The sequence below is a fragment of the Esox lucius genome, chromosome 2, assembly GCF_011004845.1.
Source record: "Esox lucius isolate fEsoLuc1 chromosome 2, fEsoLuc1.pri, whole genome shotgun sequence".
Lineage (NCBI taxonomy): Eukaryota > Metazoa > Chordata > Actinopteri > Esociformes > Esocidae > Esox > Esox lucius.
The window spans coordinates 28,864,400-28,885,424 of record NC_047570.1 but is presented as its reverse complement, the minus strand read 5'-3'; the positions used below and the strand labels follow the sequence as shown (position 1 = coordinate 28,885,424).

At 40.7% G+C, this 21,025-nt stretch overlaps 1 protein-coding gene across 2 annotated transcripts in view; it reads right to left on the bottom strand.

The window, feature by feature from the left end:
* The window catches only part of pcsk6 (proprotein convertase subtilisin/kexin type 6), an 85,663-nt gene extending 67,650 nt beyond the window's left edge, over positions 1-18,013 (bottom strand). Inside the window, exons 1-5 of one of the 2 annotated variants that reach the window (XM_029123515.2) lie at positions 17,567-18,013; positions 15,978-16,082; positions 11,560-11,685; positions 7,377-7,520; positions 5,984-6,060 (exon numbers count right to left, since the gene is read on the bottom strand). In XM_029123515.2, coding sequence (XP_028979348.1) covers positions 5,984-6,060; positions 7,377-7,520; positions 11,560-11,685; positions 15,978-16,082; positions 17,567-17,725 — 611 coding nt within the window. In that variant the 5' untranslated portion in view covers positions 17,726-18,013. The remainder of the gene's footprint in view (positions 1-5,983; positions 6,061-7,376; positions 7,521-11,559; positions 11,686-15,977; positions 16,083-17,566) is intronic. The other variant, XM_029123507.2, reaches the window with a different exon arrangement.
* Between the last annotated feature and the right edge of the window lie 3,012 nt (positions 18,014-21,025).

Genomic DNA, 21,025 nt, shown 5'->3' with positions numbered 1-21,025 from the left:
ACTACAGTGCGCAGGCCTCCACCTGAGCCACACTCTAATTGTAGCCAAAACATCAGTTGACAAGATCTTGGAAAGATTAGGTTTTGATTAAGGGCTGAATCAAATGCAAGCAAATAACTAATAACTGTGGCTCCAGTCTAATGCACCGACTTTGAGAAAAACAGCTCCTTGCACCTATTTTATCCCAAGTCAAGCTCTGCTGACCAAACAAACCCATCAGGAAGCCAGACAGCTGTACAATGATCTGCCTTCCCGTACAGTCTGATTCTCTAGCAGAGGTGAGCCGCCACTGTGGAATCCAGACCCAATGGAGCCCTACACCTGGTACAGCCTCATTGACCTGATCCACAGCCCCACAGAACACCTTCTCCAGCTCGTCGTGGAAGTGTGTCCATCTACAGCGTTGACCCAGTGCTGACTGTGCACCACTCCAGACCCGAGGACGCTTTCTCCAGCGCAGGAGCTCAAGGCTACTGTCAACCCTGTCAGCACCGTCAACACCGTCAGCACTTTAAACACCGTCAACACCGTCAACCCTGTCAGCACCGTCAACACCGTGAGCACTGTCAATACTGTCAACACTGTCAACCCTGTCAACCCTGTCAGCACCGTCAACACCGTCAGCACTTTAAACACCGTCAACACCGTCAACCCTGTCAGCACCGTCAACACCGTGAGCACTGTCAATACTGTCAACACTGTCAACCCTGTCAACCCTGTCAGCACCGTCAACACCGTCAACCCTGTCAACCCTGTCAGCACTGTCAACACTGTCAACACCGTCAACCCTGTCAGCACTGTCAACACCATCAACACCGTCAACACTGTCAACACTGTCAACACCGTCAACACCGTCAACACCGTCAACAACATCAACACTGTCAACACCGTCAACACCGTCAACCCTGTCAACCCTGTCAGCACCGTCAACCCTGTCAGCACCATCAACACTGTCAACCCTGTCAGCACCATCAACACTGTCAACACCGTCAACACCGTCAACAACATCAGCACTGTCAACACCATCAGCACCGTCAACCCTGTCAGCACCATCAACACCGTCAGCACTGTCAACACCGTCAGCACCGTCAACCCTGTCAGCACCGTCAGCACCGTCAACACCGTCAACACCGTCAACACTGTCAACACTGTATGACCCCAGCAGGGACAGCATCCTCCGACCACCTCCATTCAATTCACCTCACAGTGCTGACCACCAGGACTTCTGGGCATTTACACTTTACCTTTACCTCACAGTACTGACTGCAGGGACATCTAAGTATTTACACATTCACTTTACCAATGTAGGAGCAAGAGTGAATAACTTCAATCTTGTGTGGAATACATTCCACACAAGATTGAAGTCTTGTGTGCACACACACACACATCTTCATACATACATCTTCAGATACATCTTTCAAAAAAGTTTTCTTGGTACTGTTAATTAACAGTCAGTCATGTAGCATCTTGCTGACCAAAGACATAGAGACAATAGAATCTCTCACCGAGCATAACGTAGATTAGTGGACCATAGAGTTTAATAACAGCTACACCAAATTCTATGTAAAATAATAGAGTGGCGTACTCAGCTGTGGGGGGACATTTCAAAGCCACCAGTTTTTCCTGTCATATTTCAAGGTCATCTTGGTCTTCTTTATGTTTATTAGCCAGCCTCAGCATGAGAGAGAGAGAGAGAGAGAGAGATAACTGTTTTTTGGTTAGATATTATTTTAATGTAATCTTTCTTATTTTTCACTTGCGTTGGAAATGAAAAAAGAATTCCCATGCCAATAAAGCCTCTTTAAATTGAGATATGAAAAACTGAAAGAGAGCGCAAGGGAGAGAAAGAGAGAGAGAGAGAGAGAGAGTGTGTATGTGTGTGTGTGTGTGTGTGAGTGTGTGTGTGAAAGACAAAGAGGGAGAGAACAAATGGAAGAAAACCGGAAATAGAGTAGGAGTGCAGGAGAGACAGTGAACAACAGAATAAGGGAGTGTGTATGCACGTGTACGTGTGTATGTGTGTGTGTGTGTGTGTGTGTGTGTGTGAGAGAGAGAGAGAGAGAGAGTGTGTGTGAAAAAGAGTACAAGCAAGAGAGACCACAGAAGAGAGTGATATAGAGTGAGACAGAGAGAGACAGACCAATAAAGGATCTAGGAACTAAAAGTCCAATATTGACAAGATCCCATTTCTATCAGGTGAAATACCCCAGTGTGTCTGCATGGTAGCAACATTCAAGACCTGCTGTCATAATAAAAGTTAATCTCGTGGAGCAGAAAGCCTATAGTAAATGCAATATGTCATACAATTCATTTTATTTCCCTGAATTACTACAGTATTATCTACCTTGTTTTCTATACAGTTTATTTTATTGAATGTTTTCCATTTGTGAAAAAGAGAGAGCGAAAGAATGAGATACACAGAGACAGAGAGACAGAGAGAGACAGTGAGATACACAGAGAGACAAAGAGAGAGAGATAGAGAAAGAGTGAGATACACAGAGAGACAAAGAGACAGAGAGAGGGACAAAGAGACAGAGGGAGAGATAGTGAGATACACAGAGAGACAGAGGAAGACACAAAGACAGTGAGATATACAGAGACATTGAGATACACAGAGGGATCGAAAGAGACAGTGAGATACAGAGAGAGACCAAGAGAGACCGAGAGATACACAGAGAGACAAACAGAGACCCGAGAGAGACATTTGGATACACAGAGAGACCGAGAGAGACACTGGGATACACAGAGAGACCGAGAGAGACAAAGAGACCGAGAGAGACAGAGAGATACACAGAGAGACCGAGAGGGAGAGAGAGAGATACACAGAGAGACAGACAGAGTAGAGTGGCTGTGGCCTGTGCCTGTCTGTTAATACCCTGGAGTGATGGAGCCAAAGGGGTTACATTTAGAGCGTTACAGTTACAGTTGGGGCACCCTTGCCTTTTCTTCAAATAACTTACATTGTCTTAAAAAATAAGTTGAAATTGACCATTTGGTATTTGGTGTCCATACTTCTTTATTTTACTGTTTTAATCCCAGAAACCTTGTTTAACTAATACAGTATATTCTTTTAAATCAGAAAAGAAAAAGAAATGGAAATGACTCAACATTTGGTTGCACAGCCAAAATACTTCAATCAAGCGCTTCCTATAGCCATGGATGAGCTTCCTCTAGCTCTCTACTGGCAGTCCAGCCAAATTCTTGTGCAAACCACTCCAGTTCTCCCAGATGTGCTGTCAGACCTCCACAGATTTTCAATAGCATTTAGATGTGTACTCATTGCAGGCCGGTTCTCAACAGTCCGCGTTTTGTCTTAAATCATTCCTACATGCTTTTTGGGGTCATTGTCCCGCTAAAAGACCGGATGGCTTTGACAGGACCCAGCTTTCTGACATTGGGTTTGACATTATACTGCAAAATGCTTTGTTATTGTCCTGATTTCATGATTCATGCACACATTCAAGGCACCAAGTGTCAGAGGCAGCAAAGCAAACCCACACTGTAACACCACAGAATCAATCCCATGTTTGACAGTTCTTTTCTATGAAGCTTAATTTTGTTGTCTGTAAAAATAGAGATGTTGTTCTTTATCAAAAAGCTCTTATTTGGTCTAATCTCTCCACAGGAGATGGCATGTTAAGGTGAGTACTGGCATTGGAGCCAGTCTTTCTTATGTCTCTTCAGCGGGTCTTATACCATACAGCCCCAGTTCACCCCAGAGATGTCCGTGCAAGTTGAATCTTCCATTCCTTCTGTCTGAAGGTCAGCTTGTGTCTGGCATATTGTAAGTATCTGTAACTCCCCACATGTGAGTTCAATTCTAAACTAAAGGAGAATCATCTAATTATTTTTAACTACTTTTCAGGGGTGCTAATAATATTATCCAGGCAATTTTAGGATTTCTTTGTAGAATAAGCTAAGATTTGGTAAATGATTCTGATCTTTTGATTTTGTTCAACGGTTAAATAAAGCAATGTATGGGGAAAAAACTATTAACAGTATAGGGGTACAATATAGGGGTACAATTATGCAGGGATAGATGGATGGATATTTTGGGGTACAATTATGTACGGATAGATGGAAGTAAATATATGTGTACAATTATGTAGGGATAGATTGATGTAAATATAGGGGTACATTTACAGTGGATATAAAAATTCTACACACCCCTGTTAAAATTCCAGGTTCTTGTGATGTAAAATAATGAGACAAAGATAAATCATGTCAGAACTTTTTCCACCTTTAATGTGACCTATAATGTGAACAATTCAATAATGTGAACAATTCAATTGAAAAACAAACTGAAATCTTTGAGAAAAGATGTGTGCACACTTATGGTTGCATAAGTGTGAACACCCTTACACTAATACTTTGTTGAAGCACCTTTGGATTTTATTACAGCACTCAGTCTTTTTGGGTAGGAGTATGGCACATCTTGACGTGGCAATATTTGCCCACTCTTCTTTGCAAAAGCACTCCAAATCTGTCAGATTGCGAGGACATCTCCTGTGCACAGCCCTCTTCAGATCACCCCACAGATATTCAATGGGATTCAGGTCTGAGCTCTGGCTGGGCTATTCCAAAACGTTAATCTTCTTCTGGTGAAGCCATGCTTTGGTGGATTTGGATGTGTGCTTTGGGTCGTTGTCGTGCTGAAAGGTGAACTTCCACTTCATCTTCAGCTTTCTTCCCTCCACCCTGACTAAGGCCTCGGTTCCAGCTAAATAAAAACAGCCCCAAAGCATGATGCTGCCCCCACCATGCTTCACTGTGTGTATAGTGTTCTTTGGGTGATGTGCAGTGTTATTTTTGCTCTAAAAATACCTTTTGGAATTATGGCCAAAAAGTTCTACCTTAGTTTCATCAGACCATAACACATTTTCCCAAATGCTTTTAGGTACTTGATGTTTGATTTTGCAAACTTTTGCGGGGCATGGATGTTTTTCTCTGTAAGAAAAGGCTTCTGTCTTGCCACCCTAACGCATAGCCCATTCATATGAAGAATACAGGAGATTGTTGTCACATGTTGCACACAGCCAGTACTTGCCAGAAATTCCTGCAGTTCCTTTAATGTTGCTGTAGGCCTCTTGGAAGTCTCCCTGACCATTTATTTTCTTGTCTTTTCATCAATTTTCAACGGACGTCTAGTTCTTGGTAATGACTCTGTTGTTCCATATTTTCTCCACTTGATGATGACTGTCTTCACTGTGTTCCATGGTATATCTAATTCTTTGGAAATTATTTTGTACCCTTCTCCTGACTGATATCTTTCAACAATGAGATCCCTTTCGAAGCTCTCTGCGGACCATGGCTTTTGCTCTGAAATGCAACTAAGGAAAATCCTACTAGAACAGCTGAACTTTATTTGTGATCAATCAGAGTCCCTTTAAATGATGGCAGGTGTTTAATGACTTCTATTAAAATGAGTTTGAATGTGGTTAATTCTGAACACAGCCACATCCCCAGTTAAAAGGGGGTATGCACACTTATGCAACCAGGTTATTGTAAGGTTTTTATTTTTAATTTTCCCCCCTCAAAAGATGTCAGTTTGTTTTTCAATTGAATTGTTCACATTATAGGTCACATTAAAAGTGGAAAAGGTTCTGACATGATTTTTCTTTATATCATTCTTTTACATCACAGAAACCTGCCATTTTAAACAGGGTATGTAGACTTTATATCCACTGTATGTAGGGAGAGATGGACAGAAATATAGGGGAACAATTATGTAGGGATAGATGGACAGAAAAATGGGGGAATGGAAGTAAATATAGAAATTGAGGAATGGGTATAGAAATGGGTGGATGGTGGCAGGATAGAGGGAAGGTGGAGAGCAGGGGAAAGAAATACACTGGGGTTGTGAGGGGTATAAAGAGGGATGGGAATAGTGGATAGTTAGATGGATAAATAAAGCAGAATGGTAGAGATATAATAAGATGGAGATAACAAATGAAGGGTAAAAGGACGGGATGTTTGTTCTTACTTGTTTTCGTTGCTAGAGTCATAGCGAGGAGTTGGGTCATGGTCATTCCCATTGACATCATAACTCGCCAGTTGGTCCTGGAGAGAGAGAGAGAAAGAGAGAGAGAGAGAGAGAAAGAGAGAGGGGGGAAGACAGGCAAAAGACATAGAGGAAAAGTAGTGAGAGAAAAAGAGAGAAACAGGAGAGATGGAAGGTGCAGAGCAACAGACAGAGAAATAGAAGGAGAAAACAAATCAGGGCTTGCGCAGTACATAAAACAGAACAGGAAATATATTGCACTGGTTTTTGCGCATTTCAGTCATATCTCATCTTGTGTGCTATTAGTGAACAAGTGATAAATTGAAACCAACACCGGCCATAACTTAGAGCCATAATCCAAGTTGTCAGGCACAGAAATGAAATCTATTTACGGCAACGGCTTTGTCCTACAATATTGGCGGGCAGTTATGACTTGAAAAAAACACTGGTGGTGTGGGTGCCTTGTTTTTGTAGATATACACTTTTCTCAATATCAAGCAGAGCCGATCCAAAGTGAACTGGCTTAGACACACTGCAAGACCAGGAGACATGTGACATGATCCACCTGAACATGAGGTATTTAGATACTTTTGTCAAATTAAAAGCATAAGAATTTATCATGTAGATTAAACATGACAGGATGCATTTCCAGTCAGTTTTCCTGTCTGTCAGTGTACACAGATGTTCTGTTTTCAGTGCAATTGATTCTGAGTAAAAAGATGTGAGAGCTGCATCATTATCCCAGCACACTTTGTTACTGGTTTATCTTTCAAAATAGTTTGTTTTAAAATCCATGTTTCCTTCTGGACATCGACTGATTTATTGATACTACGCAATGATAAATAATATCTCCCACATTCACTCGAAAAGAATGCAATGTGCAAACTCAGCTTGGCACCATATGTAAAACAATACATCCAGGCGGTTCTTAAAGTGTTTAGAACCTAAATAAACATGTCCGTGGGTTTTAAAGGTGTTACAATGAATGAACAGCTTATGTTACACTCCAAACACTGTGACATGTTTTCATTGAAATTCTAAATGCCTGAATGCATCTCAAAAGCATCTAGGACATTGCCAATTTCAGAATGCTTTCAGTAACTAAGGTGGTGGAGGTAGGTATTATTTCTCCTGTGGATAACAGCCGTCTGCAAAATAACCAAAATGTAAATTTTATGACCTGCGCTTTATTCTGTGGGATTCTATATTCGTAACCATTAGCGATGGGTATCCTCATGTAAAGTCCTTCTGGGTATCAGTAGCATTTCTCCCACTGACAGCTATATGATAGCAGAATGTTTGAACTGCCTATGTGACAGTCAGCCGTTTCCTAACACGATGTGGCGCAAGGAACAGGATGAGGAAGAACCCTTACATAGTTCTGCGCCAGGTCAGGGTGGTTCCTCTCGATGCCATCATCCAGGATGGTGACCACAACATTCTTGCCAGTGTAACCTCTCTGCCACGCAGCCAGAATGTTCATCTCCGACCGACAGCGGTTGTTCTTGTCCGTGCAGTGCTGTGGGACCATACAGGGATGTCAGTGGGGAAGGATATTAAGCTGACATACTGTACTGGGCTCAGTAGGCTGCTTAGAGGATCCATACTGTAGAAAGTTAACAAGAAGGTTGAGTGAGTTGAAGAGAAAAGGCAGAAGAGTTGGTCTTCATTGAATAGGCCATATAACACAGGTTGGTTCTTTACAAGCATGGTCCAAGTTGTATTCTCTAACTGCCCTGAAGAAAAAAAATTAAAATTCCAAACAAACAAACATATACGTAAACATATTCTATACAGTTGTGCTCAAAAGTTTGCACCCCCTTGTAGAATTGGTAATATATGTACCATTTGTGAAGAAAACATGAGTGTGTGGGTAAAACACGTCTTTTATATCTTATAGGATTCACATTCAACTCTAGGTCATAACGGAAGGTCACAATCCTTAAACAAATCATGGCAACAAAGAATTTGTTTTACTGACCCTTGTTCAAAAGTCTGCATACCCTTAATTCTTAATACAGTGTATTGCCCCCTTTAGCATCAATGACAGTGTGCAGTCTTTTGTAATAGTTTATGAGGCCCTGAATTATTGCAGGTGGTATAGCTGCCCATTCTCCCGAGGCTACCTGTGGGTTTTTCTTTGTATCCCGAACAATTCTTCTTGCAGTTTTGGCTGAAATCTTGGTCTTGGTCTACCTGACCTTGGCTTGGTATCAAGAGATCCTTGAATTTTCCACTTCTCAATATGTAATTGAAGAGTACTGACTGGCATTTGCAAGGCTTTGGATATCTTTTTATATCCTTTTTAAAGTTCCATTACCTTATTACGCAGGTCTTTTGACATTTATTTTCTGCTCCCCATGGCTCAGTATCAAGCTCAGTGCATCCACGTGAGAGCAAACAAACTCATTGACTATTTATACATAGACAATTTAAAAAGCTACAGGAGTGGGAAATTCACCTTTAATTACCATTTTCACCTGTGTATGTTACCTTCTGTGTCCGTTACAAGGCCAAACATTCAAGGGTATGTTGGGTGATGTTATCATTATGATTTAAAAAGGAGCCAAACAATAATGTGATAATAAATGACTTCATATGATCACTATCCTTTAATAAAATTAAAAAATTCACAATTGCTGCCAGGGTATGCAAACTGATGAGCACAACTTTATGTGTGTGTGTGTGTGTGTGTGTATATATATATGTATATATATATATATATATATATATATATATATATATATATATATAAATAGACAAAATGAGGTTTGAATCCTGACTGCTGATTGTTTACTAGCTAGCAATAAGCCATCTCAAAGGTTTCATACATTGTCAATATACCATCGCCAAATGCTGTATCAAGGCACTCTGCAACGTGTCATGCCTAAGAACAGCTCTTACCTGGCGATACACCACACCCATGCTTTATTTCTTAAATATACTAACATCATTGACTTAGTGTCTTCTATGTGTTCTATGCATTGAGATTTCCAATGTCTGTAGTTGCCACTCGTAATGTGCTACAGTCACTGAGCAAGTCTTTATTGTGCTTGTGTCTTTTCCATGTATTTTCCATATATTCAGTGTGCATGTGTGTCACTGATAAAGTTGAAAATAAAATAAGTAATCTATTTTCAATAGCAATGACAAAAATTTCCTTGAGTTCATCATTATTCAGCTTTGCATCCCACCTCTTAATTTGAATGTGAGGACATTAAAGAAAAAGAAAAAGGGGAATTCTTTTTTTAAAAAGCTTCGAAAACAAGCTTTGAAAACAATGTACAAACACACATGGTCCCAAAGGAACACAGATTTTCACTGCAAACCTTTTCGCTACGGTTGTGACCTCACACAGCATTAGGGCGACGTGAAAACCCTGAATTTAAATGATCATCTCTTATCGCCTGCCTGAATCTAATCCCAGTCCCCTTCAACAGAGTGCTTGATTTCAAATACTCCTAATTGCTTATGGAGCTGTCTTCTGCTTGCCTGGCACAATGGAACATAATAGTCCCAAAAGTGTCAACGATGCCCATCTGGCACTCTGGGAAGAATGCCAGACGCCAACCATCTGCCACTATTTGAACCCAGGTCACTATGTGAACAGAGAATCACACAACCCAGCATAACTCCACATATACCCAGACCCTTTTAAAGACCATTAGGATTCTGCCCATCCACTAGCTTAGCATGCAGACTTAACACTTGACTGCAAGTTTACAGCATCCGTCTTGAGCTGTAGGATAAACCGTAAGAGTTACAAAACCGTAAGCACTGTGTGAGAGTAACAGTAATAGGCCATCTGTCGATTTAAAAACCTATTTTCCCACAGAATGCCTAAGTGGAGGCACTACCACAGCCCCAGCCTATCCCATAGATACATTCCTGACATGTATTGCACATTTAGGTAGGGGAATAATTTTCTATTACCCCATCTATTGCCTCTGTAGCATCTAATCCATCTGAACCCAAGATGTCTTTGAGCCCGGTGAAGCTGGACACTTCTCCTGAGTAGACAACAGAACTGCAGGCTCGGGACAATTTCACACTTCAGTTCCTACCCAAAGCTCTTATCGTCAACCTAGCTTAATTACTAAAAGCCAGCCAGAGTGAAGCCTTAGAGATGCATTAGCTCCAGGCCATTTGTATTTGACTCATGGGGTGACAGAAAGCAAGCTTGTGCACAGAGGAATCGATGCCATTTAGAGGAAGTGAGGACACGTCAGTGTCTGTCCCAAATGGAACAATATTCTCTACTTTTGACTCATACATAGGTGCCTTCGTTTTCATTATGACCAAATATACCTACAAGGTTCTTCAAATGGTCGTTGGAGGGAAATAATGACTGCCTTGTCTTTCACATTATGTTTCACATTACCAGGACAAAACATGAAGTAGATATGCAGGAAGTGTAATGGCCAACCCATTGTGTGCTGGTGTTGTGTTCTGTGATCGACTTTTGATTTAATTTAATCTTTACAGCTGCAAAATCATTCACACCTTTGCTCTTGGTGTCAATTATCCCCATTTAATCCAAAAATAGGTTAAAGGTGATGAAAAAAAGTGTCCACAGGTGCTCTGAATGTGTCACTGTTATAAAGCACCATATAAAATCTCAAAGGTTAAATGTAGCATGTTTACAATAAAAACAAAACAAACAAAAACATTTGCCACCCTTCAAAATTCCCAAAAATGATGTTAGAGGAAGGTAATTCTCATTTACTCACCTGCAAAAGAGAATTACCTCCTTTTCTCACCTGTTTTCCAACTAATCAGTAAAAAAACGATTTTGCTATTATTAGCACAGCTGAAAGCTGCTGTGCTGATTAAAGAAGCAATAAAACTGACCGACAGAACTTTCTTCTGAAACTCGTCAGTCTATTCTTGTTCTGAGAAATTAAGGTTAATTCATGCGAGAATTTGCCAAGAAACTGTAGATCTGGTACAATGTTGTGTATTACTCACAGAACATTGGAAACTGGCTCAAACCAGAATAGAAAGAAGAGTGTGAGGCACTGGTGCACAACAGAGCAAAAGGACAAATGCAGTAGTGTCTAGTTTGAGAAACATGTCCTCAACTGACACCAGTCTTAACGTCAACAATGAAGAGGTGACTCTTTTGATAAAATAACAAATCACTTCAGCAAGTTCAGGAAGACATTTATTCTGTATTTTCTTTACATAATTTTGATGAACTGGGGACATCTTTTCAAATAGGGCAAGATTGTGAATATTTCTGTCTGCAAATGTATGCAAGTGAGTCTCATTGAGATAACATTAATATTCCAAGAGATACCTGTTCAAATCAAGACAGCAGTGTTTTAGACACTATATGACATAACCATAAACATGTTAATTACAATTACAGGCACAAACGTCATGAATGTCACATGTATATGAGATTTTGTTGGCAGCCATATTTCTCATTACTATACAACATGAGATAAAATCCCAGGTCAGTCATATGGGGAGGATCTGGATTACTTACAAAAATTAAATAAAAACTACTAGATGATCAAAAGTAAAGGTAAATTGGAGATATGCACTGTACTCACAATATACCACATGTTGGACCATTTGGGATCATTGAAGTGGACAAAGTTGGAGTCAGGGCTTCTGGTGTAACTTTTGATGTACCTCTTTATTCTTGGTTTCACTAGCTGCTGTTGGACCCAGTCAACCTAGAAAGGCATCAAAAACATACTTTTCAAGTTAGCAAACACATTTTGGAAAGTTGCTGCAAACCCCTGAGGATATTGAAAAACTGCATCTGCTTTTTTCCAGTCAATGAGTAGTAAATGCATCTCTTAATACCATAAACATTATGATACACTGAAAACTATAGCCTGCCCTAAGTAATAAGTCGGGGAATCCTGGGAGAGCTATTAAAACTATATTTCAAAGAGGTCTATTAAAGGAATTCATCATGCGGCTGTTAATAAATCATCACGTTCATTTCCCTAATCGAGAAACATTACCAAAGTATAGACTAAACCTTCCCTGAGGAGGCCAAGTAAGTAATTGGAGATCATCTTAAATACCTTCTGTAGCCCATCATATGCTCTGAGGTGTGAGTAGAGGACATACTATAGGTACATGGTAGCTTGCTTAGGGCACTCCCAGGGACAGAAGCATAAATGGAAATTACTGCAAAATGTTTTCAACCACACATTAACAAACAAATGCATGTTTGTCAATTTGCTGTTGTGACTGTATCAAATCCCCTACAAATCCAGCGTGCGAATCATTATGATTAAAAAACTGTGACTTCCAAATGGCACCCTAATCCCTACATATTACAGGGCATTACATAGAATAGGGAATATCTTGTCAATTTTGACTGCACATACCTCTTCTTAATCCCCCTGCCGATCACATTAACATGCAAATACACAAAGCACCTTTAAAAAAAGTGTGCATGCATAGTAAACCCAACTCTGTCTACATTCACTGCAGATTCAGTAAAACACAGTACAGGTGTTTCCAGTAGGACCACTCTTCCCCCTGGTCTAATTATTAATGCCCCAGGGAAGTAAAGGGAACATTGCCCTGCATAAGCTGCCATCTTTTGGATGGGATGTTAAACAAGTTTCCTGGTTCTGTGTAGTCACTACAGTACCCATGGCACTTATTGTAAGAGTTCTGTAAGGGGTGTCAACCCTGGTGTCCTAGCTAAAATATTTCCAATTTGGCCTTTAAATATCATTATGGCCCCTAAGCATCCAGATACCAAGTGGCTCATCCTCCCCATGAGTACACCCCTAAGTGAAAATGTCCAAATTGGGTCCAAAGTGTCAATATCACCTTTACCCTCAGTTTCTTTAGCAAGGCAGTGGTCGTCTAGGAGGTGTGTTTGGGTTCATTATTATGTTTGAAAACTGCCCTGCGGCCCAGTCTCCGAAGGGAGGGGATCATGCTCTGCTTCAGTATGTCACAGTACACGTTGGCATTCATGGTTCCCTCAATGAACTGTAGCTCCCCAGTGTTGGCAGCACTCATGCAGCCCCAGACCATGACACTCCCACCGTCGCCGCACACGCTTTACACCATCTGAACCAAATACGTTTATCTTGGTCTCATCAGACCACAGAACATGGTTCCAGTAATCCATGTCCTTAGTCTGTTTGTCTTCAGCAAACTGTTTGTGGGCTTTCTTGTGCATCATCTTTAGAAGAGTCTTCCTTCTGGGACAACAGCCATGCAGACCAATTTGATGCAGTGTGCGGAGTATGGTCTGTGCACTGACAGGCTGACCCCCCACCCCTTCAACCTCTGCTGTAATGCTGTCAGCACTCATACGTCTATTTCCCAAAGACAACCTCTGGATATGATGCTGAGTACGTGCTCTCAACTTCTTTGGTCAACCATGGTGAGGCCTGTTCTGAGTGGAACCTGTCCTGTTAAACAGCTGTATGGTCTTCGCACCCCGTGCTGCAACTCAGTTTCAGGATCTTGGCAATCTTCTTATAGCCTAGGCCATCTTTATGTAGAGCAACAATTCTTTTTTTCAGATCCTCAGAGAGTTCTTTGCTATGAGGTGCCATGTTGAACTTCCAGTGACCAGTATGAGGGAGTTTGAGAGCGATGACACCAAATTTAACACACCTGCTCCCCATTCACACCTGAGACCTTGTAACACTAACGAGTCACATGACACAGGGGAGGGAAAATGGCTAATTGGACCCAATTTGGAAATTTTCACTTAGGGGTGTAATCACTTTTGTTGCCAGCGGTTTTAGACATTAATGGCTGTGTGTTGAGTTATTTTGAGGGGACAGCAAATTTACACAGTTATACAAGCTGTACACTCACTACTTTACATTGTAGCAAAGTATCATTTCTTCAGTGTTGTCACATGAAAAGGTATACTCAAATATTTACAAAAATGTGAGGGGTGTACTCAATTTTGTAAGATACTGAATGTAATCAACTCTATCACTCTGAAAGAGTTTCAGACAAGTTCTTTAGAAAGTGAAATGTAAATGTTATGTGTTTTAATTGCATCAGTGTTTGCAGTGGGATGCCCAGAAATCCAATAAATGCTGCGCTGAGATTTCTCATCTTGATAAGTTATGTTGTGATGTTAGTTGGTGGTGAAATCATACAGGCTGAGAGGAATAAAAGCAAATCAGCTGTAGTCTGACAGAGGTAAAATTGGTTTGGCATCAGCCCAACCTTTCATTTAAACACACAGCGATATGATCAGGATGGGCTCTGTTGAGGAGCTTCAGACTTTGAGCTTTGGCTTTTATTGCCCCTGAGATCATGCCTGTCTGAGAGAGATAATCTCACAGAGAAGACACGGGGAAGAGGCTCATAAAACAGCTGCACTTTTGTTTAAAACCTGCCTACAGGCAGAAGGTGGAGGAGAATGGAAGAAACCTCGGCAGTACTGGATGATCCTGAAGTGACCCGTCCATTGGAGAACTGGTCCGGATGTTCTCATTGGATTTGGATTGAACTGTTGTCTGCATTGTCGTGGTTATTGTGTCTGGTGTGCGACTGGGTGATGGGGAGCATTTGTGTACATGTGTATATGTGTGCTTTTGTTTGTGTGTTTGGACCCACACACACTCGTGTCAAACTTGGTTTGACCACACAATTCTTTACACAAACCTTTGGCTGCACACTGAACTCCTGCTGGAAGTAGTCCTAACCCTAAGACAACCTCCAGCACCCAGAAGGCAGGAAGTACTCATTAGGCTATAGGGGGTTGTCAGATATTCTCATTGGCATTAGCTTGGTCTCGCAGAAACCCTTTCCTGTCAGTATTCTATATTTAGTAGAATCATAAGCGCAGCTAGTTCAGCCGGGGAACCTGAATGGGCATTGGCTCAGCGACACATTACCGGACGGCGGGATCACTCCTACCAGAGTCTCAAGGTCTCCTAATCTAAAATGGCAGCCTATGTAAGTCAGTCAGGGTAGTCACTCTGCCTGTTGCTCTGCAGGTTGTGTTACAGTAGCATTAGGTTGCTATACACAAACACCATCCTCCCTCAATCTGCTTGGTTCTGTTTCCTTCTGCGGGAATATGGTACGGCGTAGCTAGCTCATTGCTACTGCTATTCAGTGTTAATGTTGTTATTTAGTAGTATTCTATACACATGATAGGATGTTGTTGAGTTAATCCATAGGAACAGAATCTCCAAGACATTGTGAGCGTTTCCTGTCTAAGCTATCTGATGAAGAAGAATTTGGTAGTGTTTATAAGTCTTAGGTAACATGAGATGAAGTCTTATATATATATTTTTTTTTTTACTATTTTCAATCAGTTCCTGTAGGCCATACCTGAAACCGGAAAGAATGTATACTGAAAACACAAAAAAAGTCCATCATAAAGATATATATCATAACTTTGTTATGATGGGTTTTTAAAATCACTACAGTAGTGAGAAAATGTATTTAAAATCTACTTGACAGTAAATTAAACAGAGTCTGTCTTTGTGCCCTTGAGTATGTTGAATCCTAGTTGCTGTTAAATTACAAAAATGTACTAAAAAGCATTTTCACCTAATTTTGTTACTGCTCTCCTTACTTGTGCAATGCTGGAAAAGGTGACATTCATTATACAGTTGTATCATCTAGAATGTTCCTTTTCATCTTACTTATCATTCAGTTAAGTAAAATGCCATTATGTATCGTGCACAATGGCAGATCAGCCGTTCATCAATTTCTGTCATACTTTCATCAGAGAGATGCACAACAGCCTTTGGGTACCAACAACCAGCAGTTAATTAGTCAAGTTAAGTTAGGAACAGGTGTGAAAACAGGACATAACATCATAAATGACTACCCATTTTAACTTGATTTACTGTGGAAAAAGTGAATAATCTGTTGTGAATAAACAGCCACTTTTTCCTGTTTTAGCGAGGCCACATTAGATGTTAATCATAACTTTTACTTCACTCACATTTTCACTTAGTGATGTGTCGATGTCACTGGGAAAAGCAAGTGAAAATCAACCAAATACCTTTGGATCCATGTGGATAAAGGAGTGGGCGCCTCTAGTGGAGAAAGCTGCTCTGCGCACAACCCGGCTGTGATGGAAATGGTAATGGTCCTCCAGACTCCCGATCTGAAACGCAACAAAATGAAAAACAAACAATATGGTCATGCCAAAAACAATAAAGTGAGATATACAGTTGCAAGTATATGCAATAAAGTGATGAAGGATACTTACAAGAATAATTAGTCAGTTACATCAATAGAAATCAATATATTTACATACATTTCTCTACATTAGTTATGGTACCTGATTCCAAACTACACCTGTTTTTCAAAATATTGTTGTAATTGACTCCACCAGAGTCCAGAAATGTGAGGTTTGAAAAAAACATACAGAAGGACGACTACTTGCTTTGTTCTCTAGGAGGAGAAAGTCATTACTCAGAGGAAAATACAATTTTCCAATCCAAAGCACGTGAAGTGGTAAATATGATTTTTTTTCTCTTGTGACTTTGCACCAAAAAATGCAGGCAGGAATCTCAGAGCACATGTCCTCTTCTGGCACTGAGCCATAATATTCTCCGAACCAGAACTAGTTTAACTCTTCCTATATCGCTCTTTTTCTCATCTTGTTCTCACTCATTTTTCCTCCTTTTCTCTCCATCTCTCGCTTTCTCTACGCCACAAGAATCTCTCTTTCCCTTGTTGTCTATCTCTATTCTGTCTTCTCAAACTTTTACCCACTTATCTCCATCCCTCCTTCTCCCACGCTGTGTTATTCTTGTTCATTTCTTCTACCTTTTTGTTTCTCACTTTATCTCCATCCAAGGCAGTCAGTTCTTAGGATTGCGAAGCAGACATAAAAGGCCAAATCCTTATAGCTTATCAAACTTCCCTGACTCATGCACTGAATACTGTAAACGGCCATACAGTGAGACAACAGTGGTTCTTTGTGGGATAAGTCCTTACCACTAAACTACATGCTATCCACAAATGAATGTCAAAAATATATAGAATGTCTACTTCTCTCTTTCTTTTATTACATGGAGGCCAGCCCCACACACACACACACGCACGCGCATGTCATATTCACAATACATTCATTATCTTATATTCTTATATATCACCTGTCAATCAATGAAGGTTCCATAAGAGGTGAATCCCAATGGGAGACTGACTCAAATGTCAGGACACGGTAATTTATTAAAAGCTTCAACATAACCGTTGAACACTACTCAACAGCCTGAAGATAATTGAGTTCAGTGGCGCTAATGCGTTTGTGTTGCCAATTGAAAATCGGTCCCGTGCTCCCGGAGCAAGTTACATCCATCCCAAACTCAACATTTGGCACTGGTTCGGTTCCTTGCCAGACACAGATCATGGCACGCGTCACTTTTCTTTGATTCCTGTAGGTATTCATCTGCATTATGATCGAATATAGCTACAGTTAGGCTTATCGAAGTTCTGCTGCTGAACTCAAAACATTGGCTATTGACCCACAAAGCTGAAAGGGGGGGGGGGGGGATTACAGGTCAGCATGCACAAAATAAACACAGCTAACCCGTTCACTGGGCACTTTAAAACACGGTTTAAAAACACAGGATATGTTCTTACCTGTCCATAATTGTCATATCCATATTTCGCAGCAAGTTTATTCGCTTCTTCTTGTCCCCCTGCAATACGCACTGCCCAGTGATTTGTATAAACGTTCCGTGGGGCCAGCGACTGACATATTTCTAAAGTTGATAATATGAAAATAAATAATAAACACATTTTGCCAAAACTTGTCCTACGACATGAACTCTTGATTAAGGGAGAAAATAACTGTTCGCACAAAGTAGACAATCGTTAATCCAGATATATAGGAAAATGCATGATGTTCGTCATAGGTCCATAATTCTGCTTCTGTCCGAGTGAAATTCACAGTCTGGTAGACTGATATTTCATTGCGTAAAAAGTTGAACCGCCAACCCTCATCCCGCGCCAGCGCAGTCCTATATGTCAGCACAGCAGCCAATAGCGAGGGCCATTCATGCGCAGCCTATAGCAGCAGAACGCAACAGTAAAGAACCCGTCTGTTCAAAAACATCAAAGCATTACTGATAAGGGGGAATCATACTAGCCCACGCCTCTCCAACCTGATAGGAGCACGTCGGTCGGAAGCGTCAGCGCGCTACTGAACGAAGACATAATTCATCTGCCTTTGGCTTCTGCAAAAATATGAAAATGACTTATTCAAGACAACACCCAAAACCAATGATTTTGGAGTGGGGGAAAAAATATTGAAGTCAATACACTTGATATATCATTGTCATCTCTCCTTCGTGTAGGCCTTCTTGGAAACAGTTATGTTGATGGATGACATTGGAGATTGAATAATGAATAACGGTTGAATAATGCAACATCCTGTCTATTTGTCAAGCCTGCTGCTGCTCTGACATCGACATACAGAATGGAAACATAAGGCAGTAATTGCAATCAATCAATGCATTCACTTTGATTGTGTGTATACTGCATGACAAACACACTATTTACCACACGAGAACACACATACACACAGATACACGCACGAGAACACAAGCACCCGCACTGATGCTCGTGCACACCCTGCTTATGTACGGAACAAGGTGGAATTTGGGGACGCGTCTACTGTAGACTCAGTTTCTCTTTTTATTTATTTTACTTTGAACGAGAAATGTCCCATTAAAAATACTGCAGCCAGATTTTGGGGGGGATATTTACAACGCTGATGCGAGAATAGTCATTATGGGAATGTTCTATAGCAAGGCCATCTGTTCTCACTATCTGGCGTTAAAACTGAAGACCCAGAACATTTCATTCCCACACCTCTGAGCGTGATTCTTACATGCATTACAAAATGCACATTATTTTCTACATAGCGCGAAGTAGTACATTAAGGAAATATGTTGACATTTGGTTTCCATACTTCTTAAGTGAGTCACAGCATTTCAAGGCTTTGGACTTGAAGGTTCTATCTGCATTTTTGACAAAATGTGGTGATTCAAATAGTCTTGTTTGCTTTAATGTTATCTGCCTCTATGGTGCTCTACCCTGACATTGTTCAGAACTTTAAAGTAAATTATTTCAGAATGTAGATGTTGATTTGTCACAAAGAGTTCTGGCTTTGACTGAAGCTGAATCCTGTTAATAGAATAACTTCACCTTGTCAAAATGTCCTTCATAATAAAATCAACTACCTACTACCAAAGGTGGGCAATTTCAGGTATGTTTCAGTTAGCTGAAAGCAGGAAGAGATCATTTTTATAAGGGACTCTAGGGGGCATTTCATCTGTATTTCCAAGAACAATTAGTCAATTACTTATTGCCTCCTCAATAAATGGTGGGAGAAATGTAAAACCATATTGAATGGTTTAAATATTAAACAACCCCAATGTTCACTTGTGTACACATTGAATCTACCAAGGTCAATATCATATTTTATTTGTTCTCTGTGTTTAAAACATTCCCTGTCTTTTAATGCTTTAGAAAAGGAATTAGGCCCCTATTGACTAGATATGGATAATACCATACATATCAAATTCATATAGAACTGGCTCCTAGTATCAGACATTGTAGATGATCCCTACAACGTGCTCTTCATCTTGGATGTACACTCTAAAAGTAAAAAGGGAATGGAGGGTTCTTTAGGGTTTCTTCACACTGAAGTTCTTCCATTAACCCTTTAATAGGGATCTCCAAATAATTCCTTTTTAACGGTTCCTCAAAGAGCAATGTTGGATATGGGGAGCTTAAAATGGGTTTCTTCTTACGTTGCATTATCATCTTTTATCTTCAGTGGAAAACACATCCGTATGTTTTCAAAATATGCCTCATTAACCTGTTATTCCTACCACGTGTCCAGCACAGAACCATCCTCGGATGTCAGTGGGAAAACATCTCAACGGATCCCTAAAAGGGAAGGAACCTAATGGATTCATCTCAAGTGTCCTTAGGAAATGCCCAATTTGGTGGGAGGCTGGGAGTACTTCATGGGGAAATGGAAAATACGTGTACTGAATGTATTGTGACACCACGTTACGCCGGTAAGTTCACACACTTCATCACTCCTTTTCAGAGTGTGTACAGAATGTCAGAGACATGGTAACACAGACATAGTAACAGCCTGTGGGTGTGGTCTTTTCAGTCTGCTGTAGCCCTCAACGGCATATACAAGCTTGGATAATTGTATCAAAGTGTCAGTCCCAGGCTACCGTGCATATCTGCCTGTGATTGGTATGGGGAAGTGTACAATGAAGTGGAATGCAGTGCGGTCGTTCAAGAGGACATTTGGAAAAGACGTTTCAAACCAGGCTATATTATAAAAGTAAAGTAAATCAACTAAAAAGAAGATCACTGGAGATTTCTTAAAGAAAGCAGGGAGCTTCCGATGCTCCTGAAGAAGAGATGGTGATTGTACGGAGATCCAGGGAGATCCAGGGAGATCCAGGGAGATCCAGGGAGATCCATGGAACGGACACAGGGCCCTTGTGGGCATTCTATTAACTAAACCAGAAGTGTGAGGGGAGATGAGCAACAAATCCCACTCAACAGACTAAGCTCTTTTATAGGGAGCAAATTCAGAAGGAAGTGACACCTGTTGAAATTCCTGCACGGGGAACACAAAAGGCCACTTCTGAAAATCCACCTCATGGTGGACTAATAGCTCAAAAGATTCTGTGCGACAATTGTCAGACTTCCTGGCAATCAAAGTGCTGCTTGTCTCAGACTCTGCCCTTGAGCAAGACAATTCAACTCGATTGCATCTCTAGGGAAGCTGTGCTGCAGCTGACCTTGCTTTTCTCATGCACAGGGATGAGATGTATCTGATTGCAACGAGTAGCCCTTCTCATGGGTACTCATCTCTCGGCCTCTGCGTGGCCTCACAAATATACATACATATTTGAAATAATTAAACACAATCCCAGATGTAAACAGTAACTCAATACCATTTGTGTGTATTTAATATCCTTTCAAATGTTTTTGAAACACTAATTATTTAATACTTTTGAATATGTTTTTGTGGAAAATCAGTGAACATTTTATCCAGTCATG